The following is a 24,940-nucleotide window of genomic DNA, read 5'->3' as shown; positions in this document are numbered from 1 at the left end:
ACTCCTCATTTGACCAACTAGTCAATAAACAATCAAGGACCAGATCTTGGAACTTAAGAAGAGTGTAATTAATATCGGGCTCTCTGTCTGGGCACTCACCTCGGGGAGGAAAGGAAGGCATAGAAGCAGAGGATTATGATACAGCATGGGAAGTGCTTTCGAGGTGGTATGGATGAGATTCTTGGGAAATGCAGCATCTACTCCATCTCTAGGGAGGATGGGACATTTATCCCCATTTATTCCACTGAGACACCTCAGTGGAATCTTTTTTTTTTTTTTAAGATTTTATTTATTATTTATTTGACAGAGAGAGATCACAAGTAGGCAGAGAGGCAGGCAGAGAGAGAGAGGAGGAAGCAGGCTCCCTGCTGAGCAGAGAGCCCGATGCGGGACTCGATCCCAGGACCCTGGGATCATGACCTGAGCTGAAGGCAGCAGCTTAACCCACTGAGCCACCCAGGCGCCCACCTCAGTGGAATCTTAAAGGGAAGTGGGATTTAGAGAAAGGTCACACAGAGTGAGAGACTAAATTGTGCAGTGATGTGGAGGTTCGATGGAGCCTGCAAAGGCTGAGAGAATTAAAGTTTGCTTGGAGGCAGTGAAGTGGTTTTGTTTGTTTGTTTAAGACAGCAAAAGATGAGCTAGAGAGGGAGACAGAGGAAAGACTGAATGGCATTGTCCTTATACTGAGGCCTTTGAACTTTTACAATGAGGTATTAGAGAAACACTGAAGAATTTGAGGTGGGAAAGGAACAAAATCAGATTTGTGTTTTAAAAGATCCGTGTGGGGGCCCCTGGGTGGCTAAGTGGGTTGGGCCGCTGCCTTCGGCTCGGGTCATGATCTCAGGGTCCTGGGATCGAGTCCCACATCGGGCTCTCTGCTCAGCGGGGATCCTGCTTCCTCCTCTCTCTCTGCCTGCCTCTCTGCCTACTTGTGGTCTCTCTCTGTCAAATAAATAAATAAAATCTTAAAAAAAAAATAAAAGATCCGTGTGGAAGGTGGACTAAATAAGGGTAAAATAAATTAGAGATAGAGATGTTGTTTGGGGTCCAGCTATTGTGAAAGCTTCAGCTAAGCAATGGTAATAGGAATGGAGATTTTGGTTGGTAATCATCAATATTTGGTGTTACTTTGGATCTGAAGGAAAGAGAAGAACCTTGAATAATCATCAATATTTGGTGTTACTTTGGATCTGAAGGAAAGAGAAGAACCTTGAATGATTCTCTGGCTTAGGAACACGTTGAATGAGAACTACTAACTGAATTGGGGAATCAAGAAAAGGGAGAAAGTTGGAGGGACAGAGTGATGAATTTCAGTTGATAGGCTTTAGGAACAACCTAAATGAGATACCCAGGACATAGGTGGATTTAAGGGCTGGTGCTCATGAAGATGCCATGTGAATCTGAGAGTCATCTGTGCATTGGTGACACCACCCAGGGAGAATACATGAGTGAGAAGTGAGCTGAGACTGACACCCTGGAAGTGCTGATGGGTCGGGTGGGGGGGGCGGCGGCGAAGAGTAAAATGACAAGACAATGAAGAAGGAAGAGCAATAGGGGGAGGAGGAGACCCAGAGCCTGGAAAAAGAACACATTTTTAAAAGCGTTTGAGGGGTGCGTGAGTGGCTCAGTCATAGGGCATCTGCCTTTGGCTCAGGTCATGATCCCAGAGTCCTAGAATCAAGCTCTACCTCAGGTTCCCTGCTCAGCAGGAAGCCTGCTTCTCCCTCTCTCTCTCCCCTGGCTTGTGTTCCTTCTCTCACTCTCTCTCTGTCAAATAAATATAAAAATCTTAAAAAAAAAAAAAGTTTCAAATTTGGAACAAGGATCAATTGAGTTTAAGAGTTGGGAGGGTCATTGGCTTTGATACTGGTCTTGGGAGGTTTAATGATAGCTTGAGATCCCACGTAGAGTTGGTAGTGGCCCACAGTAGGCCTAGCTTTTACTATGTGACACTGGTGGTTTTCAAGTAGAGTTTTAAAACAGTCAAAAATAGGGGCACCTTGGTGGCTCAATCAGTTAAGTGTCTGACTCTTGATTTCTGCCCAGGTCATGATCTCAGGGTCCTGAAATCAAGCCCTACACTGGGCTCTGTGCTCAGTGGGAAGTCTTCATGAGATTTTCTCTCTCTGCCTCTCCCTTCATGCTCTCTCTCTCACTCACTTTCAAAATGAATAAGCAAATCTTTAAAATAAATAAAAAGTAAAAAATATTAAATAATGTTGCTTTTTAATGAAGTATGTTTTTATTGCAGAGGGTAAAGTATCATTCAAACTGCCTTGTGTGTGGTAATAGCAACACTGTTATGTATTCTTATCCCACAACAGACAGCTCTCTGAAGTCGAGAAGCTGAAGTGTTATTTCTGAGTGTATTGAAATAGATTTGGAAGGGAATGTTATTTTGACTTAAAATGCAGTCTTGAAAAAAATTAGATCATCAGCATTTACTTCTCCCTTAATTCTACTGAATTCTAATATTGATTACCTTTATTAATATTTAGATATGCTAAAGCCAGATTTTCAAGTCAAAAAACAGAACTTGAAGTCAGCTGCTGCCGAGGATGACCCGCCATGGGAGCTCCTGCAGGATGTGTCTGCAGCTCGCCGCCTAGAGCGTCTCACATCTAAGCTTCAGGAAATTGATGAACAGCTGTTAGCAATACAGAACATTGCTGAAAACATAGAGCAGGATTGCCCCAGATACAAACTGCTAGATCGACATTGTGATAAGGTAGACTGTCTTTATTTTAGCTATTCGTTTGTTACTGAGTTATTAGATTTGGGATTTGATGTGATTTTAGACATTTGGTTTTTCAATATAATAGGATTTTTTTTTTAAGCTAGGGTTTCTCAACCTCAGCATTATTGATATTTGGACCAGATAATTCTTTGTTGTGGAAGACTTGTCATGTGCACTGTAGGATTTTTTTTTAAGATTTTATTTATTTGACAGGGATTTTTGATAGCATCCCTAATCTTTACCTGTTAGCTTTGCTGTAATAATAAAACAATGTCTTCAGACATGGCCAAATGTTCTGTGGGGAGCAAGATAGCCCCCAGTTGACAACCACTGCCTTAAACTTCTAAGAAGTGAACCAGTGCTTCCTACCAGGAAAAGAAATAGATGAATTAGAAAACAAGAATGTGGTTTTAAATGAACCCTGCTCATAATTGAGTATCATTTTCTTCAGCAGGACTTTTTTAAATTTATAAAAATGCTGTTGTCTTTATATTTAGAATTCTCAGTTTCTTTTAAATATTTTATACAATGGGAATAGTAGTCTTTAGACGTTTTCTGTATCTTTAAAAAATATGTATAAGAATGAGATTATTTATGTGTATTGGTATATCACGGTAGTTAGACAAATAGGAAGTCTCAAATATGAATTAATTATTTTGCACAAACTTTTTTTAGGAAATAAAATTTACATAAAATTAAGATTAGGGAACAAACAGTAAAAATACCTTGAATGTGTTAAAGCTTTATATTGGGAAATGCAAATTGGTCTGCAGGATAAAAATTCCATCATTGACTTTCTTAAGAAATATTCTAGGTTGCTAGCTGGCTGATATTTTAAAAGATGCGTTTATTAGGTTTATAGTACTTCTTTAATTCAAACATTTAGCACATATTAAAAAGTTAAGATTAAACAAGTGAAATCACACAGAAAAAACATGAGGTGGGACTACTATTAAGTATTGATATTATGATGTTTATTTAATTGTGTCCTTTTTGTTGTTTTTAATCCAGACTTAGATCTGGCACTTCAAAATAAGTGTTAAGTGTTAGAGTCATCTTTGGAACTCCTTATTCCAAGGAATCACTTTCAAAATGGCCTTATGTTCTTGTATATTAAGCATATCCAGAGCCAAATATGTCTTGATCCTGGCTTGCTCCAGAGTCCCAAGAATGTTTTTTTCATCAATAAACATTTATTAAGCTTCTGCTAAGTTTTGGGAAAAGAAAGATAAATAAGACATACATAGTCATTACTCTCAAGCAGCTTAGAATCTAACAAAAGAAGAGAGCTGTATATACCAGTAAAAACATATGAACAGGGTACGGTGAGAACACAGGTACACAGGACAGGTTGTGGCTGGACAGTGAAGCTATAGCATCAGTGATGCCTTTATAGAGGTGACTCTGGAGTTGGTAATGAATTGATATTCACCAGTTAGGTAAGGAAAGGCTGATGAAACATTGTGAGGTAGAGGTTGATGATACTGGGCTTTAGGACATCTGGCAGTAAAGGTAGATTAGGGTAGATAAGTGATGATGGAAAGTATTGTTTGCTATGTCAAGTGATTAGGATTTTTTTCTATACTATAAATAGGCAGGAGGGAACCACTGAAGAATTTTGGGCAGTGAAGTGGTGTGATTAGATGCTCTGGCAACAGCAGCGGAGATGGCAGATTGGAGAGGATAAGCCTGAGGACAGGGAGGTGGTTGGGTCACAGTGGTTCTAAACTGGCTGCTCTTTAGAGTCATCTTGGGACCTTGTTAGAAATACAGAGTTGTGGGGCGCCTGGGTGGCTCAGTGGGTTAAGCCGCTGCCTTCGGCTCAGGTCATGATCTCAGGGTCCTGGGATTGAGTCCCATATCGGGCTCTCTGCTCAGCGGGGAGCCTGCTTCCCTCTCTCTCTCTCTCTCTCTTTGCCTGCCTCTCTACTTACTTGTGATCTCTCTCTCTCTCTCTCTCTCTGTCAAATAAATAAATAAATAATCTTTAAAAAAAAAAAAAAAAAAAAGAAAGAAAGAAATATAGAGCTGTGGGCCCAAACCTTGAGATTCTGATTTTAAGTAATTATTTGGTGGGACCCAGTAATTTGTGTAATTAATATGCTTCATGAATGACTCTTATGCAGCTAGCTGTATACTGCATTTACTGATTGATGTTTGGGACTCACTGTATACCAAGCTAAGAAGTAATGATAACCTGAACTTTAGGATTAGAGTTGGAAAAGGATGTAGCAGGACTCAGAGGGTGATTGGCTCTGAAAATGTGAAAAAGAATAGTTTCACAGTGGTATCTAAATTTTGAGCCTGGGTAAATGGTGGAGTCACTTTCCAAACCAGGGAAGAAGTAGACTGTGTGTTTTGGGGGAAGAGAGGCACAGTGATTTTGGTCAGAAAAATCTTAAATTTGGAGTATAAGATTAGTAGCAGTTGGATATATGCTTCTGGAGCTTAGAAGCTAGAGTTGGGTTGATGGTACAGATTTTTAGACTCCTTACAAGGAAGTTCAAATCATAAGAGGGCTCTCACCCAAGGAGTATACACTGAATGAGGAGAAAAAGAGGGTAAAGGACAGAATTCTGTGGATGCATGAACTTTTAAAGATGACTCGACAATAAAGCTTGAGAAGGAGCATTCTGAAGTAGTTAAGAGACTCAGGAGAAAGCAAAGCAAAGAAAGAGTCTCATGGAATTTCCACAGGGGAAATGTAAAGATGGTGGAGGAATAGGGGACCCTGTTTCAACCTGTCCTCTAAACTGAGCTAGATGTCTACCAGATCATTCTAAACACCCATGAAATCACCCTGTGGTGTAAGAAGATATATCTGGAGCTCTACAAGTTGAATATCTCAAGCGGGGAACTTTGATTGGTAGCAGTGGTGAAAGGACGTGTTAGGACAGCCCCCCAGATTGAAACCTAGAGCTGCAGGGATGCACATGCGAACCAGGGGCGACTAGTGGTTTTAGAAGCACAAAAAGCAGAGACATACCTGGACCTGGAAGCAAGGCCTAGCAGAGCTGCTATGGGTGTACAACCCAGAATACTGTGTTTTTTAGCAATACAGACAAAAATGGAGACAATGTGGCCTGAATGTGGCCACAGTCTGAAGAAGAGACTGTGATTTCTCTGTTCTGAGATAGAGATATGGATACAGTCACTTCTACTCTGACTTTCAGAAGAGATGTGGAAAGCTGCCAGGAAAAGCTGCCAGAGCACAAAAGCCCTCCAAAACTGGTTTTCACTGAGCCCATTTCCTCCCTACAGGAGGCAGGGCAGCTTTGCCCAAACAGGGTTGCCTGAGTAACAGCAGGACAGGCCCCTCCCCCAGAAGACAGTCTGAAAGAACAAGAGGCCAACATCCCTAAGATCCCTATAAAAAAGGTGCATCCTGCTTGGGTTGCAGTCAATCATTTGGACTCTGTACATTCCCTCAACCACCCATCAACAGAATGATTAAGAGAAGGAACCCCTAACACAGGAAAAATTCAGAGACTGTGACCTCTGCCACAGAACTAATGGATATGGGTATAAGCCAGATGTCAGAAATAGACTGACATCTGAGAGCTGATCTGCCAGAACTTAAAAATGCTATTATTGAGATCCAATCTAGATACTCTAATGCTAGGGTAAACGAGGCAGAAGAACAATTAGTGATCTAGAAGGCAAACTGATAGAAAAGAAGGAACAGGAGGAGGCCTGGAACAAACAGCTTAAAATCCATGAAAACAGAATTAGAGAAATAAATGATGCTATGAAATGTTCCAGTGTCAGGATTATTGGGATCCCTGAGGGGGTGGAGAGGGAGAGGACCAGAAGATACATTTGAGCAAATCATATCCAGGAACTTCCCTAATCTGGGGAAGGAAAAAAACATTCATGTCCTAGAGGCAGAGAAGTCCTCTCCCAAGATCAATGAGAACAGACCATCTCCACGGCATGTAATAGTAAAACTCACAAATCTTAAAATCAAGGAAACCATCTTTTTTTTTTTTAAAAGATTTTTTTTTAAAGGTTTTTTTTTTAAATTTATTTATCAGAGAAAGAGAGGGAGAGAGCGGGCGCCTGGGTGGCTCAGTGGGTTAAGCCGCTGCCTTCGGCTCAGGTCATGATCTCAGGGTCCTGGGATCGAGTCCCGCATCGGGCTCTCTGCTCAGCAGGGAGCCTGCCTCCCTCTCTCTCTCTCTGCCTGCCTCTCCATCTACTTGTGATTTCTCTCTGTCAAATAAATAAATAAAATCTTTAAAAAAAAAAAAAAAAAAAGAGAGGGAGAGAGCGAGCATAGGCAGACAGAATGGCAGGCAGAGGCAGAGGGAGAAGCAGGCTCCTTGCCGAGCAAGGAGCCCGATGTGGGACTCGATCCCAGGACGCAGGGATTATGACCTGAGCCGAAGGCAGCTGCTTAACCAACTGAGCCACCCAGGCGTCCCTAAAAGATTTTTTCTTTATTTATCTGACAGAGATCACAAGTAGGCAGAGAGGCAGGCAGAGAGAGAGGAGGAAGCAGGCTCCCTGCAGAGCAGAGAGCCCGATGTGGGGCTCGATCCCAGGACCCTGGGATCATGACCTGAGCCGAAGGCAGAGGCTTAACCCACTGAGCCACCCAGGTGCCCCCCAAGGAAACCATCTTAAGGGCAGTTAGGGGCAAGAGATTCTTTATGTACTGAAGGAGGAACATTGGAATAGTGTCAGACCTGTCCACAGACACCTGGCAAGCCAGAAAGGGCTGGCAAACATATTCAGGGTACTAAATGAGAAGAACATGCAACCAAGAATTCTTTATCCAGCAAGGCAGTCACTCTGAATGAATGGAGAGATAAAGAGCTTCCAGGACTGGCAGACACTAAAAGAATATGTGACCACTAAGCAAGTACCACTAAGTCCTGCAAAAAAATATTAAGAGGGGTTCTATAAAAGGGGAAAGACCCCGAGAGTGATACTTGTATCTATAGAGACAATCTATAGAAACAAGGACTTGACAGGCAAGATGATGACAATAAAATCAAATCTTTCAATAATCACTCTCAACGTGAATGGCCTAAATGTTCCCATAAAATGGCACAGGTTTGCAGAATGGATAAAAAGACAGACCCATCCATATGTTGTCTACAAGAGACTCTTTTTGAACCTAAAGATACATCCAGACTGAAAATGAAAGGACAGAGAGCCATCTTTCATGCCAATGGACCTCAAAAGAAAGCTGGGGTAGCAATTCTCATAGCAGACAAATTAGATTTTAAGCTAAAGACTGTAGTTAGAAATACAGAAGGGCACCAAATCATTCTTAAAGGGTCTATCCAACAAGAAGATCTAACAATTGTAAATATCTATGCCGCCAACATGGGAGCAGTCAACTATATAAGACAAATGTTAATCAAAATAAAGGAGACATATTGATAATAATATGTTAATAATAGGAAACCTCAGCGCTCCACTCTCAGCAATAGATCATTTAAGCAGAAAATCAACAAAGGAACAAGAGCTTTGAATGACACTCTGGACCAGGTGGATCTCATAAATATATACAGAACATTACACCCTAAAACAACAGAATACTCATTCTTCTCAAGTGTGCATAGAATTTTCTCCAGAAGAGAGCACATACTGGATCACAAATCAGGTGTCAACTGATACCAAAAGACTGAGATTATTCCCTGCATATTCTCACCAGTGCTTTGAAACTGGAACTCAATCACAAGAAAAAGTTTGGAAGAAATTCAAACATTTGGAAGCTGAAGACCATCCTGCTCAAGATGTTTGAGTCAACCAGGAAATCAGAGAAGAACTAAACAATTCATGGAAACCAATGAGAATGATAACGCATCGGTCCAAAACCTATGGGATTTGGCAAAGGATTTCCCCCTAAGGGGGAAATACATAGCCATCTAAGCCTCTCAAAAGAGTAGAAAAATCCTGAATACACACACTATCTTTACACCTTGAAAGACCTGGAAAACCAACAACAAATTAAGTCTAACCCATATAGGAGAAGGGAAATAATCAAGAATAGAGCAGAGATCAATGAATTAGAAACCAGAAATACAGTAGAACCAACACACCAACGAAACTAGAAGCTGGTTCTTTGAAAGTATTAATAAGGTCATTAAACCACTGGCCAGAATAGAAACAATTATCAGAAATTATTTTCAACAGCTATATGCCAATAAATTAAGCAACCTGGAAGAAATGGATGCATTCCTGGAAATCTGTAAATTACCAAGACTGAAACAGAAAGCAATCAATAACCTGAATAGATCAATAACGAGTAATGAGATTGAGCAGTGATCACAAAGCTCCCCAAAAACAAGAGTCCAGGACCTGATGGATTTCCTGGGGAATTCTCCCAAACATTCAAAAAAGAAAAAATACCTATTCTCCTGAAACTGTTTCAAAAAATAGAAACAGAAGGAAAACTTCCAGACTTTCTTTGAGGCCAGCATTATCTTGATCCCAAAACTAGGCAAAGACCTCATCAAAAAGGAGAATTTCAGACCAATATCCCTGGTGAATATGGATGCCAAAATTCTCAACAAGATCCTAGCTAATAGGATTCAACACTACATAAAAAGGATTGTCCACCTTGACCAGGTGGGCTTATCCCTGGGATGCGAGGGTAGTTTAACATTTGCAAATCAATCATTGTGATAGAACACATTAATAAGAGGATAGAGAAGAACCATATGGTCCTCTAAATTGATGCAGAAAAAGCATTTAACAAAATACAGCATCATTTCTGATTAAAACTCTTCAGAGTATAAGGATGGGGGAACATTCCTCAATTTCGTAAAATCCATTTATGAAAAACCCATAGCGAATATCATTCTCAGTGGGGAAAAGCTGAGAGCCTTTTCCTTAAGATCAGGAACACAACAAGGATGCCCACTCTCACCACTGTTGTTCAACGTAGTACTAGAAGTCCTAGCAACAGCAATAAGACAAAAAATAAATAAAATAAAAGGTATTTGAATTGGCAAAGAAGACGTCAAACTTTCTCTCTTCGCAGATGACATGACACTTTATGTGGAAAACCCAAAAGACTCCACCCCCAAATTACTTGAACAGTAATTCAGTACTGTGGCAGGATACAAAATCAATGCACAGAAATCAGTTGCCTTCTTATCCATTAACAATGTAAGTGTAGAAAGAGAAATTAGAGAATCAGTTCCATTTACAATAGCATCCAGAACCATAAGATACTTCTGTTAACATCTCCCTGGTCAAAAGCAAGTCATATAGTCACACCCGGCCGCTAGGGGGGCTGGGAGCTAGAGTCTTTATTCTGGTCAGCTAAGTCTCCAGATAAAAATCATTCACTTCGTGAGGTGCCTGGGTGGCTCAGTGGGTGAAAGCCTCTGCCTTCAGCTCAGGTCATGATCTAAGGGTCCTGGGATCGAGCCCCATATCAGGCTCTCTGCTCAGCAGGGAGCCTGCTTCCTCGTCTGCTTGTGATTTCTCTCTGTCAAATAAATAAATAAAATCTTTTAAAAAAAATAATGATGTACTATATGGTGACTAACATAACGTAATTTGTTTAAAAAAAAGGAATTTCCACACATCTGTATCCATTAGATAAAAGGACAGCTATGCATGTTGTGATCTTTTCAAAAATATACATGCCAGCCCTGCTGAATCTGGGGCAGTAGGCTGGGGGCAGAGGAGGAGCCAGTGGCTTGGCAGCGGGGAATGTGTAGATCACACACATACATTTTGATAAAGTTCCTAAAAGCTCTGTTACAGCTCCCCTCTCACCTAAGCCTTTTAATACTAGAGGATAGGGACCTTGCCTTTTGCTCAGTAACATGGCAGGCATTCAATACATGCTTATTTAATGGTTATCTTTGCTCTCTTGGTTTTAGATTCTGAGAGTAATAAGATCCCATTTATATAATAAAGACTTATCACCTGAACAGTTACTAATAATAGTATGCAAGCCTAGGAGACGATTTCAAAGGAAGAGTTCTCAAAGGAAGGTTGATCAAACTCTATAAGTATTTAGTCCACTAAGGTGACTACTTTGAAGGAACTAACACTGATTTAAATGAAAAATTTTCGGATATTGTTTTACAATGCTCTCATCCTATTATAATGCACACAGAAATACAAAGATTTTGACTTATCTATTTTAATTAAGAGAACAGCCTAGAAGAAACAGAGGAATAATTGTGGACAAGCACCAACTAGGGGCTTTGAAGGCCTCAGTTCAAATCCATGTTCTGCCGCTAAGAAAGTCACTGAATTTCTCTGGGTCCTGTTCTCTCATTTATAAAATGAAAGGTTTTGTCTAAAAGGTAGCTAATGTTCCTTCCCAATCTAAACCTAATACGATGTTGTTTTCCTTAAGATGCCTAAAAAGATTAAATCATTTAGATTACAAATAAGTAAAAATTTGCTTCTCTTCATCCATCCCCGCATTTAGCTCTTACTGGATTTAGTCACATTTCTTTCATTGTCACCCTAATATTTAAAAGGTACATTACCCTAATATTTAAAAGCTTATTTAAGGGGTGCCTGGGTGGCTCAGTGGGTTAAAGCCTCTGCCTTCGGCTCAGGTTATGATCCCAGTGTCCTGGGATCAAGCCCCACATTGGGCTCTCTGCTCAGCGGGGAGCCTGCTTCCTCCTCTCTCTCTGCCTGCCTCTCTGCCTACTTGTGATTTCTGTCTGTCAAATAAATAAATAAAATCTTTAAAAAAATAAATAAAAGCTTACTTAACAATATTGTGAAATTATCAAACTATAAAATTTTTAAGTCATTTTGTTGTGTGTTTTTCTGTAGGTGGAACCTGAAGATCACATTGAATTGTCTTCTAGTCCTGAATCTGAAAGAACATTGGCTTCAAAAGCCAGTGGCATTTCTGAAGGTCTGTGTGTTATAGGCGGGGGGGGGGGGGGGCGTTGGTAGAGGAGACTGAAGCCTTGCTTTGAAAGAATAAGCATTGGCCTTTGAGAGCTACATAACTAGGAATAGTTTTCATTTGTGAGCTGAAGCCCACAGTCCCTTGTTAGATTAGGATTATTCTCATGATAATGTGATTGGCTCCCACTCAGGCCATTCCCCCACCCCCACCCCACCCCAGAAACCAATGCCCAGCCTCCTAGAGTGGGGCACTGCCCACCACACGCTTGCTGAGGGCTGCACAGAGCTTGGTGCTGAGGTTGCTGTTTGCCCCTGGTCAACTGCAGAACTGGAATTTGAGGCTCTGGTTAGATGGCCAGGCAGTGGTGAAATAGAATATGTTTGTGTTTCTTATTGAAAGAATGAAATTAGGGTAGTTACTTAAAAAACTTTCTACTGTGCCGATAGTTGTTTATCTCTACATTCTCTTTAATTCAGTCTTGTCAGCAACTTAACAGTTTTCTATTTTTTATTTTTTTAAACAGACTTTGGTTTGATTCTGTCATTTAATTTTCTTTTTCATAAATTTCTACCCCCTAACTCCATTATTTCTTCGGTTTTTGAGGGCTTAAACTATTGACTTTTTCCTATCTTCATTCTTTTTTTCTAATATATGTATTTGAAGCTAAACATGTTCCTGCAGGGACACAGACAAGAGTGTTGATATGCACTATGTTTTGGCGTTGTTTTGATCTAGTTTGTAATTTGTATTAAGATGTCTTCTTTTGCTCATGAAAGGGATTTTTAACTTATTAATATTATGCGGTTTTGACTATATTTTTAACCTACTCTCATTTTCATTGCATTTTGATTAGATGAGTGTATGATAATAGCAACTTTTAGATGTTCGTTAAAATTTCCTTTGTGGGGGTTCCTGGGTGGCTCAGCTGTGAAGTATCTGCCTTTGGCTCAGGACATGATCCCAGGGTCCTGGAATCGAGCCCCACATCGGGCTCTCTGCTCAGCAGGAAGCCTGCTTCTCCCTCTCCCACTCCCCCTGCTTGTGTTCTCTCTCTCGCTGCGTTTGTTTTTGCCAAAGAAATAAAATCTTAAAAAGAAAAATTTCCTTTGTGGCCTGGGATGTATAGTTTTTGTAAATGTTTATTTGGAAAGAATATGAATTTTCTGTTGTTTTGTGTAGTCTATATGTGGGTATTGTGCATGCATGCGTGTGTGTGTATGTATGTTCTATCAACCTTTAGATTGTCTATGTATACATATATATATGTATAATCAAGCTTTTAAATTGTCCACATTTTCTGTTTCTGGTATTTTAGTCTGCTTGATCTGTTCATTGCTCAAAAGGGTGCATTAAAAATTGCCCACAGTGATTGTGGAATTTCTTCTTATGATTCTGTTGAATATTGCATTATATAGTAGAGGCTATGTAATAAAGTGATTCTGTTCTTGATTGATACATTTTTTGTTGAATTTTTACCCTTTTCTCATTTAATGAACCTCATTATCTCCAATAATGTTTTTATACTCATTCAATTTTGTCTAATATTAATATTTCTCTGCTTGGTTTTCCCTGGTGTATCTTTTTTGATACATTTTATTTTTAAAAAATTTATCATGGAAAATTTCAGTAGAAGACAGAATGGTATAATTAACCTTCATGTACCCTATAACCACCTTTAACAATTATCAACTCATGGCCAATCCTCTTTTATCTATACACCCACCTACTCTTCCCACCTTTTCCTGGATGGTTTTGAAGCAAATTACAAACAGTCTATTATCTACCTATAAATATTTTATAAATATGTTTAAAAAGATAAGGTTTTCTTTTTTTTAAAACACAGATATAATATTATTACTCCTTTAATTTATTTTTTTAAAGATTTTATTTATTTATTTGACAGAGAGAGAGAGATCACAAGTAGGCAGAGAGGCAGGCAGGGGTGGGGGAAGCAGGCTCCCTGCTGAGCAAAGAGCCCGATGCAGGGCTCGATCCCAGGACCCCGAGATCATGACCTGAGCTGAAAGCAGAGGCTTAACCCACTGAGCCACCCAGGTGCCCCTGTCCTGTTCTTTTATTATGGTTTCTCTGTCTTCTTTATCTGCTTAGTGATTTTAGTAATATTTTATGCCCTTTCAGATTGTTTTACTTCATGCATGTATATTCTCAGTTATCAGATCTGCATACAGCTCTCTCTTATGGTGGTTTCTTTGTGCAATTTGGTTTTTTGTGTGTTTTCTTTTTTTTTCTTTTTTTTAAATCATGAACTTATCTTTAGGGGAGTTGTGCTCGGTTGTATATACTCACCTTTAATATGGTTTTATATTTGCCTCTTGAGATCTACTGAAGTAGAAAAATTTGGGGGGCAAATCTTTATATACATTTTTGGCTTATAGTTGTTATTAGTACATAGATAGTATAAATTCAGATCCCATTCCTGATTGTGGCACAACAGGAGTTTTGATTTCTCAGCTGAGTTATTTTTCTCCCATCTGCTCTTCAGGAAACTTCTTTGCTGGTCTCCGATTTTCTTATCCTCGTTTTATGGACAGAGCCATCCTTCTTATCCTCATTTTATGGGCAGAGCTATCCTTCAGAGCTCTAGGCCATATGAAGTTAGATCAGTTCTCTCCACTGCAGATGACAGAAAACTCCTTTTTTGTATGGACTATCCCAGCATCATTGCCCATATATTGCCCAGCTTTGATTCCTTTTTCTTTTCTGGGACTGGGGGATTTCTTTATTTACAAGGCTTGGTTACATATTAATCTATTTTTTTTAATTTAACATTTCTTCTGTGTTTTTATAATAGGGCAGGAGACTGTCTAACTCATCCACCATGTTTTCTGAAATTGATAGTAAATTTAATAGTTTTACTATGAGGGAGATTAAATTTAAATATATTAAATTACATTCTATTATAGAATAGAAAGTTATCAAAATAATATATTGTAAACTTCTGATACATCTTTTGCCATGTGAAAGTGTTAACTTTTGTATCTTTTTTTTCCCATGTGCTTTTCTTCCTCAACCATTTTACTTTGGATTAGTACATTTCCTGACTCATACGAATAAGGATGCTCAATGTGCCAAAGAGGAGACTTCAGAAGCTGAATTTTCAGTGACAGAAACTCATTCTAGTCAGAAAACTTGTGTGTTTCCTTCTGCTGACTCAGCTCTCAGCCTTTTCAGTGACCAGAATACAACTTCTCCTGGTACTGTTCATTTTTTTCACTTACACTTTTGTTTTCCCGCATACTGTTACTGAAGAGTAATTTATTGGGAACACATTTGTGAAAGATTTGTGAAGCCATTTTGCAATATTTATAAATTTCAAGGGAGGGAAGTTAAAAATTGTGCCGTTCGCTTGAAGAACTATGTTGTCTTATCATCTTCCTAAGATCTATTGCAAGCCTGTATCGTTATCTCTAATAAGAAGTATGATTAGATATCTCCAAGTTATTTATTGATGTTAAATATAGAGAAACTGGATTTACTATTCTATCTGATTTTTATAAAACTTGGGAAATTCAGACTCAGCCAATATTGAGAACCTGGAGTTTTAATTATGAAAACAAAATAACGGCTATAGATTCTGGAGACTGCCACGTTCCAGATAAGACTGCTTTACATACATTGACCCTGATGTGAGCTTAGCCTGTGAAGGGGATGCCATTAATATCTCAGTTGTACGGTTGAGAATTTTGAGACTTAGAAAAAAAAAAAAGAATTTTGAGACTTAGACAAGTTTAGTGCCAGTTTTCATTCTATTTCATGTGGAGTTGGCAATTGAAAGTGCACTTTTTGCTTGAAAGTGCATGGGCTACTGACAGTGGCTTTGAAATATTTTTTCTCTCTCAGCTATTGATGGTCAAAAATGATGAATTTTCTAAGTGTTTATAGTATGTTTTATTGTCATTATTAAAGTAGCATAAACAGTCAGAACCCTGTACAACCTCTTTAACCTCATCTGTCAGCTCTCCCCTGGAAGAGTCAAGCAAAAGCTACAGATGACTGAGAACCTACAGGAATCAAACACGTTCTCAGCTAGGTGCTTTAGGTACTGCACTCAATCTCCACAACTCTGTGAAGTGGAAATGATCAACCCCATAGGATGACGACCAAAATACAATTGGAATCTAGGAAGAACTTAGAGAAAAAAATTACAAGACTGAAAGCGAGCTTATTAACAGTTTTCCTTTTAATAACCACTATGCCATTTTTATTTATTTTTAATTTTTTTTTAAGATTTTATTTATTTCGGGCGCCTGGGTGGCTCAGTGGGTTTAGCCGCTGCCTTCGGCTCAGGTTATGAACTCAGGGTCCTGGGATCAAGTTCGGCGTCGGGCTCTCTGCTCGGCAGGGAGCCTGCTTCCCTTCCTCTCTCTCTCTCTGCCTGCCTCTCTGCCTACTTGTGATCTCTCTCTGTCAAATAAATAAATAAATAATCTTTAAGATTTTATTTATTTATTTGTCAGAGAGAGTGAGCATAGGCAGACAGAGTGGCAGGCAGAGGCAGAGGGAGAAGCAGGCTCCCCGCTGAGCAAGGAGCCTGATGTGGAACTCAATCCCAGGATGCTGGGATCATGACCTGAGCCGAAGGCAGCCGCTTAACCAACTGAGCCACCCAGGCATCCCTACTATGCCATTTTTAAAAAAGCATTTTTTACTGCTTATGCTACTTTAATAATCTTAAAAAAATAGTTAAATTGAATTAATTGCTATTAAAACCTCACAAATGCCCCAACTCTGAAAACAAAGATATGTAAAATCCTTGATTTGAGGATTAATAAATTAAACAAAATAACATGTGCTTAGGAAAGCAAAATTGGTATTAAAAACCTGTGGATATATAAGTCTTTGGTCAGGGTGGATTCATCTAATGAGATCTTAACAAGGAAATGTTTTTGAGAAGAGATGTCAGAACACTTTCCCCCATAGTAACTCAATTCTCCTTGAGGAGTAAACGTATCAAAAATTGAGTAGATTAGGTGTTTTGCTTTAAAGACATGTAGTTAATATTGGACAAGGTTTAAAAATTATTCTTTTGGGTCCTGTTCTTCCAAGTAATGGCTTCTTTGAATGAAATTAGATTATTTTCCTAAATGTATTACTTTTAGATCATCAGAACATTTTTTGTTTTGTTGTTGTTTCAGTAAATTGCACTTCAGTATTTATGTTTGTTTATTTTTTAAAATTCTATTTTATTTATTTGACAGAGAGACAGAGAGGAAACACAAGTATGGGGAGTGGGAGCGGGAGAAGCAGGCCCCAGGACCCTGGGATCCCTGGGACCCTTGAGCATCCTAGACAGATGCTTAAGGACTGAGCCACCCAGGCACCCCACACTTTAGTATTTCAAACTGTGTACTAAGCGAAGAAGAACTGTACTTCCTAAACTATTCAGAGTATTCTGGATAGAAAAGTAATCATCTAAAAATGCAGAGTATACACTACCAAATAGCACAATTAAGGGGAGGATAAATAAATTACACATATATATCTTTAAACCTATTTGGAGGTTTAAAATATTTTAATTTCTGGTTATATAATTTCTAAAGAGGTTAATAGATGACAGTATAAAAAATTATTGGCCCCAAATTTTTATTAATAATGTTTCTCTTCTTTTAAGGTGTGAATAACAGTGATGAGTTATTTGAGAGGTAAATATCTTCAGAATAATTCACAGGTTTACTTAAGATTGGGTATAAACTGTGTGTTTTAGAAACTCTGTTGTTCATGTGTATGTGAGCTTCTACACTACATATTTTTTCATGGACTGAAAGGAATATAATTCTCATTGGGAATGGGATGTTTTAAGAAGCTGAGGATTGCTTTATTATATCCTTTACGGTTTTGTTTCAGCATAGGTAATTAGAATGCAGTAGACTGCGTTTGCTGCATCCTTTACTGCGTGTGTATTCAGTAGGCAGGACAGGTAGAGGTTATCTCCTGAGCGGTAGGTTCACTTTTTTTTTTTTCTTCCTGTAAGAATTTTATTTATTTTTTTTTCATATTTTTTTGTTTATTATTATTTTATTTGTTTATTTATTTGTTTGTTTATTTATAAACATATATTTTTATCCCCAGGGGTACAGGTCTGTGAATCACCAGGTTTACACACTTCACAGCACTCACCAAAGCACACACCCTCCCCAATGTCCATAATCCCACCCCCTCTCCCAACCCCCCTCCCCCCAGCAACCCTCAGGTTCACTTTTTTAAGAGCACAAAAGAAGTCGTCAATGACTGATGATTAGACTTTTGCTGAGGATTCCTAGAAAATAGAAGGAACATTAGGTCTGTGTTTATTATTTTTGTGTTCATTTATGCTCTTAGAGGACATAGCTTTACATGTTCATTTTTTCAACTTTACTTGTTCATTTTTGATTAATGTAATTACATTGTAGATACTAACTAATATTTCTCAAATTGGATTTGAAAATGAAGCGTTTCAGTAGATCCACTCCAGCTGACTGGGTTAACTGATATTGGAGACATCATTGAAGACCTTATAACAAAAGACGGAGTTTCCAGGGAGGAGCTTGGTTTAACAGAACAACAAGCTAAGAGTATCTGCAGGTAATCCTTGAATAGATCATTTTTAACTCATTTAAAATGCTTATAGTTCAGGAATATTAAAAATTGACCATATTTTAATGTGATTTTTATGAAACAAACACAAAACTTAGTTATTTTCTTCATAAATACTTTTTGTGATGTTTATGTGTCATTACTCCCTTTCTCCAACATTAGTCAGATTTGTGTATTTAATACAGCAGCACATCTATATCTTGGGAGTTTTCCCAAAGTCTCATCACTTATTTTTATTTTTGTTGTCATTATTTTATATATATATATATATATTTTTTCATGTGTCTGTTGTCTATTTGGATGTCTTCTTTGGAGAAATGTCTGTTCATGTCTTCTGTCAACCTTTAAATTGGATTATTTGGGGGTTTTTTTGGTGTCGAGTTGTATAAATTCTTTATATATTTTGGATATGAACCGTTTATCAGACATGTCATTTGCAAATATGTTCTCCCATTCAGTAGGTCGTCTTTTAGTTTTGTTGATTGTTCCTTTTGCTGTGCAGAAGCTTTGTATTTTGATGTAGTCCCAGTCATTTATTTTTGTTTGTTACCCTTGCCTCAGAAGACATGTAGAAAAATGTTGCTACAATCCATGTCAGAGAAATTACTGCCTGTGTTCTCTTCCAGAATTTTTATGGTTTCAGGTCTCACATTTGGGTCCTTAATCCATTTTGAATTTATTTTTCTGTTTGGTGTAAGAAGGTGGTCCAGTTTCATTCTTTTGCATGTTGCTGTCCAGTTTTCCCAACACCCATTTGTTGAAGCGACCATATTTTCCTATAGCAAATTCTTTCCTGTTTGCCAATTAATTAATTAATTAATTGACCATATAATAGTGTGTTTATTTCTGGGCTCTCTGTTCTGTTCCACTGAGCTGTGTGGCTCTTTTTGTGCCAGTACCATACTGTTTTGATTACTACAGCATTGTGGTATATCTTGAAATCTGGTATTGTGATACTTTTACACTTTTGTACTTTTTCAAGATTGCTTTGGCTTGGAGTCTTTTGTGGTTCCATACACATTGGGGGGTCATTTGTGAAAAATGCTACTGGTGTTTTCTGTAGATTGCTGTGGGTAGTATGGACATTTTAACAGTATTTGTTTCCCAGTCCATGAATATGGAATATCTTTCCATTTGTTTGCATAATCTTTAATTTCTTTTATCAGGTTTTATAGTTTTCAGAATACAAGGTCTTTCACTTCCTTGGTGAGATTTATTCCTAGGTATTTTATTATTTCTGGTGTAATTATAAGTAGGATTGTTTTCTTAATTTCTTTTTCTGCTACTTCATTACTAGTATATAGAAATGTAATGAATTTCTATATATTGATTGCATCTTACTGAATTAAATGATCAGTTCTAGTTTTTTGGTGGAGTCTGTAGGACTTCCTATATATCGTATCATGTCTTCTGCAAATACTGAAAGTTTTATTTCTTCCTTGCCAATTTGGATACTTTTTTCCCTTTTTCTTGTGTAATTGTGTGGCTAGGACTTCCAGTACTATGTTGAATGCAAGTGGTGAGAATGGACATCTTCGTCTTGTTCTGATCTTAGGGGAAAAGCTCTCAAGTTTCTTACCATTGAGTATGACATTAGCTGTGAGTTTTTCATATATGGCCTTAATTATGTTGAGGTATGTTTCCTCTAATCCTATTTCATTGAAGGTTTTTGTCATGCATGGATGTTATACTTTGTCACATGTTTTTTCTGCATCCATTGAAATGATCTTTTTTTTTTAATCCTTTCTCTTGTTGATGTGATGTATCACATTTATTGATTTGCAGATATTGAGCCACCCTTACGTCCTTGGAATTAATCCCACTTTATTGTGGTAAATGATTTTTTTAATGTATTATTACTTTGGTTTGCTAATTAATATTTTGTTGAGGATTTTTGCACCTGTTCATCAGAGATATTGCCCTGTAATTCTCTCTTTATAAAGATTTGTTTAGGGGCACTTGGGTGGCTCAGTGGGTTAAAGCCTCTGCCTTTGGCTCAGTCATGATCCCAAGGTCCTGCGATCGAGCCCAGCATAGGGCTCCCTGCTCGGCTGGGAGCCTGCTTCCCTCTCTCTCTCTCTCTCTGCCTGCCTCTCTGCCTATCTCTGTCTGTGAAATTAAAAAAAAAAATCTTTAAAGATTTGTTTATTTATTATTTTAGAGAGAAAGCATGACAGGGAGGGGCAGAGGGATAGGAAGAGAGAGAATCTTAGGCAGACTCCCGCTGAGCATGGAGCCCAATGCAGGACTCATTCTCACAACCCCCAAGATCATGACCTGAGCTGAAATCAAAAGTCAGATACTTAATCAACTGAGCCCACCCAGGTGCCATAGTAGTTCTCTTTTTTTGTAGTATGTTTATCTGGTTTGGGTATCAAGGTAATGATGGCCCTATAGAATTAATTTGGAAGCTTTCCTTCCTCTTTTATATTTTGGAATAGTTTGAGAAGAATACATACTAACTCTTCTGTACATGTTTGGTAGAATTTATCTGTGAAGTTGTCTGGTCATGGACTTTTGTTTGTTGGAAGTTTTTTTTGTTTTTGTTTTTGTTTTTTTAAGTATGGGGGACTTGAAAAAGTCCCTAGGAGAATTCTTTTTTTTTTTTTTAAGATTTTATTTATTTATTTGAGAGAGAGAGTATGAGAGTAGAGAGGTCAGCAGGAGAAGCAGACTCCCCGCCGAGCAGGGAGCCCAACGTGGGACTCGATCCCAGGACTCCAGGATCATGACCTGAGCCGAAGGCAGTTGCTCAATCAACTGAGCCACCCAGGTGTCCCTTGTTGGAAGTTTTTTGATTATAGATTCAATTTCATTGCTGGTAGTCAGTCTGCTCAAATTTTCCAATTCTTCCTGTTTCAGTTTTGGGAGGTTTTATGTTTCTAGGAATTCTTCCCTTTCTTTTGTTGGTTGTCCAGTTTGTTGGCATATAATATTCTCTTACTGTGGTGATGGTTATGTTTCTCCTCTTTCATTTCTCCTTTTGTTTATTTGAGTTATCTCTTTCTCTGTCTCTCTCTCTCTCTTTTTGTTGTTGTTGTTGTTGTTGTTGAATCTGACTGAAGTTTTATCAATTTTGTTGACCTTTTTGAAGAACCAGCTTCTGGGAGCACCTGAGTGGCTCAGTTGGTTAAGTGTCTGCCTTCGGCTCAGGTTATGGTCCCGAAGTGCTAGGGTTGAGCCCCACATCAGGCCCCCTGCAGCAGGGAATCTGCTTCTCCCTCTGCCCCTCACCCTGCTCTCGTGCTCTCTCTCACTCTTTCTCTCAAGTAAATAAATAAAATCGTAAAAACAAAAAAACAACTTCTGGTTTCATTGATCTAGTCTTTTGATTTTTAGTTTCTGTTTCTTTATTATTGCTCTAATCTTTGTAATTTCCTTCCTTCTACTGGTTTTGAGTTTTGTTTGTTCTTCTTTTTTTAGTTCCTTTAGGAGTTTATTTGAAATTTTTCTTCCTTTTTGAGGTAGGCTTATATTGCTATAAAATTCTATCTTGGAACAGCTTTTGCTACATCCCAAAGATTTGCAACCATTGTGTTTTCACTTTCATATGTATCCCATGTATGTTTTGATTTCTTTGTTGACCTATTCATGTTCAGAAGCATTTTATTTAACTGCCATGTATTTATGCTCTTTCCAGATTTTTTCTTCTGGTTGATTTCTAGTTTCATATTGTTGTGGTCAGAAAAGATGCATGGTATGAATTTGATCTTTTTTAATTTGTTAAGACCTGTTTAGTAGCCTAATATGTGATCTATTCTGGAGAATTTTCCATGTGTACTTGAAAAGAATGTGCATTTTGCTGTTTTAGGATGGAATGTTCTGGATATATTTGTTAGATCCATCTGGTCCAAAGTGTCATTCAGAGCCACTGTTTTCTTGATTTTCTGTTTGGATGATCTATCCACTGATGTAAGTGGGATGTAAAGTCCCCTGCTATTACTGTATTACTATTGATTACTTCCTTTGTGTTTGTTATTCACTCCTTTATGTATTTAGGTGCTCCCATGTTGGGTGCATAAACATTTACAATTGTGTATCTTCTTGTTGGATTCTTCCCTTTATGATTATATGGTGTCCTTCTTTGTCTCTTGTTATAAATTTTGTTTTAAAGTTTATTTTGGGGGCATCTGGGTGGTCCAGATGGTAAGCATCTGCCTTCATCTCAGGTCATAATCTCTGGATCCTGGGATTGAGCTCCATGTCATGCTCCCAGCTTGATGGGGAGTCTGCTTTTCCCTCTCCCTCTCCCCTGCTTATTCTCTCTCTATATATATCTCTGTCTGTCTCAAGTGAATAATTAAAATCTTAGATAAAAGGAAAAAATAAGTCTATTTTGTCTTTTGTAAGTATTTTATAAGCTTTTATATGTATTTTATAAGCTATCCCAGCTTTCTTTTTGCTTCCAATTTTTATGATAAATTCTTTTCCATCCCTTGACTTTCAGTCTGCATGTTTCTTAGGTCTGGAATGAGTCTCTTGTAGGCAGCATATAGATGGGTCTTGCTTTTTTATCCATTCTGTTACCCTGTATCTTTGATTGGTGTGTTTTGTCAATTTATATTCAAAGTAATTATTGATGGATATGTACTTATTGCTATTTTGTTACTTGTTTTATGGTTGTGTTTGTGCTGCTTCTCTATTTCTTTCTTTTGCTCTCTTCTCTCATGGTTTGCTGACTTTGGTGATATATTTGGATTTCTTTCTTTTTATTTTTGTATATCTGTTATTGCTTTATCATTTGTGGTTACCATTCGGTTTGTATGTAACATCTTTTTTTTTTTTTAATATTTTGTTTATTTATTTGACAGAGATCACAAGTAGGCAGAGAAGCAAGCAGAGAGAGGGGGAAAGTAGGCTCCCCGCTGAGCAGGAGCCCGATGTGGGGCTTGATCTCAGGACCCTGAGAACATGACTTGAGCTGAAGGCAGAGGCTTAATCCTCTGAGCCACCCAGGCGCCCCTGTATGTAACATCTTATGCATATAGCAGTCTATATGAAGTTGGCAGGTGCTTCAGTTTGAACCCATTCTTTACTCTTCTTCCCACCTCCTATGTATTAGGTGTATGGTGTTATACTTTACATCCTTTTATTTTTATTTTGTGAGTTCCTTGACTGATTTTTATACATATACTTATTTTTATTATTTTTGGACTTCCTACTTTTCTTACTCCTTACAATTTTTCCTTTCCACTTGAAGAGTCTCCTTTAACATTTTTCTTTCTTTCTTTCTTTCTTTTTTTTTAAGATTTCATTTATTTATTTGAGAGAAAGAGAGAGACAGAGCAAGAGAGCATGGAGCTGGGAGCCTGATGTAGGACTCAATCTCAGGACTACGGGATCACGACCTGAGCCAAAGGCAGGGGCTTAACCCACTGAGCCACCCAGGCGCCTGACATTTCTTACAAGGCTGGTTTAGTGGTCATGAATTCTTTTAAATTTTGTTTGTTTGGGTAACTCTTTATCTCTCCTATTCTGAATGATAGCCTTGCTGAATGGAGTATTCTTGGCTGCAGGGTTTTTTTTTCCTTTCAGCCCTTTGAATACATCATTGCACTTTTTTCTGACCTGCCCTGTTTCTGCTGAAAAATCATATGATTGCCTTATGAGGTTTTCCTTGTATGTAACTATTTTCTTTTCTCTTGCTGCTTTAAAAATTCTCTTTATCACTACTTTTTGCTATCTTAATTACTATGTGTCTTGGTGTGGACCTCCTTGAGATGATTTTGTTGGGGGATTTCTGTGCCTACTGGATATGAATTTGTTTCCCTCTCCAGCATTGGGAAGTTTTTAGATACTATTTTGTCGAAGTAAATTTTCTGCTCCCTTTTCTCTGTCTTCTCCTTCTGGGATCCTTATAATGCAAATGTTACTACACTTGATGGTGTTGCTGAGGCCCGAAAACTGTTTTTATTTTGTATTACTTTTTTTTCTCTTACTGTTCAACTTGACTGCTTTCCATTATTCTGTCCTCCAAGTTGTTGATCCATTTTTCTATGTCCTCTAGTCTACTATTCTTTCCATCTGCTGTGTTTTTAATTTCATTTATTGGGTTATTCATCTCTGATTGGTTCTATGTTTTCCATCTCTTTGTTAAGGGTCTTGCTGATGTCCTTCACTCTTTTTTCAGAGAGCATCTTTTTGACCACTATTTTAAGTTCTCTTTCAGTCATATTACTATGTCCATTTCACATAAGTTTCTTCCTGTGACTCTGTTCTGTTCTTTCATTTGAGACATATTCCTCTGTGTCCTCATTTTGTCTAACTCTCTGTAACTGTTTTTCTGTGTTAGGGAAGTCAGCTCTATCTCCCGCCTTGCTTTCTGAAGACAACGTGTTGTCATGCCCTGCAGTGCAGTGGCCCTGATCACCAGCACCTGGTGCTTCAGGGGCATCTCCTCTGTGTGTTGCACGTGCCCTGATGTTGTGGCTGAGCCACTTTTTCCTTCAGTCCAGTTATCTATAATGTCTTTCTTTACCTGTTGTGGACAGGGTGTGGTCCCTGGGTTGTTAGTGGGCCAGTCTGGGGTCCCCTTGGGCTTGAGTTGAGTCAGACCAAGTGTTTGCGAGAGATGCAGGAGCACCAAAGTGCAGGGCACTTTCCTTTTGTTGTCCCCAGAGAAGATTTTGTTGGTGGGCAGGTCCTATAATCAGATCCCCTGTCTGCCTCTACCCCACCACTGGGGCTGCAGTCTGATCACTGTGTGTGGTTCTCTCTCCCTGGAGCAGGAGTCACTTTGGAGTGCTGCTGGCTCC

General features: G+C 38.4%; 1 protein-coding gene across 9 annotated transcripts in view; it reads left to right on the top strand.

The window, feature by feature from the left end:
• The window catches only part of CPLANE1 (ciliogenesis and planar polarity effector 1), a 138,690-nt gene that overhangs the window by 99,870 nt on the left and 13,880 nt on the right, over nucleotides 1-24,940 (top strand). For all 9 annotated transcript variants that reach the window (XR_006606593.1, XM_045079482.1, XM_045079484.1 and 6 more), the window contains 5 exons: nucleotides 2,502-2,731; nucleotides 11,510-11,594; nucleotides 14,642-14,806; nucleotides 17,224-17,254; nucleotides 18,042-18,173. Coding sequence is in view for 8 of the 9 variants with exons in the window: in XM_045079482.1 (XP_044935417.1) it covers nucleotides 2,502-2,731; nucleotides 11,510-11,594; nucleotides 14,642-14,806; nucleotides 17,224-17,254; nucleotides 18,042-18,173 (643 nt within the window). In the remaining variant the exon portion in view is untranslated. The remainder of the gene's footprint in view (nucleotides 1-2,501; nucleotides 2,732-11,509; nucleotides 11,595-14,641; nucleotides 14,807-17,223; nucleotides 17,255-18,041; nucleotides 18,174-24,940) is intronic.

The sequence above is a fragment of the Mustela putorius genome, unplaced genomic scaffold (assembly GCF_011764305.1).
Source record: "Mustela putorius furo isolate JIRA1106 unplaced genomic scaffold, ASM1176430v1.1 tig00000407_pilon_pilon_pilon, whole genome shotgun sequence".
NCBI classification, from domain to species: domain Eukaryota; kingdom Metazoa; phylum Chordata; class Mammalia; order Carnivora; family Mustelidae; genus Mustela; species Mustela putorius.
This window is presented reverse-complemented; position numbering and strand designations above follow the sequence as displayed.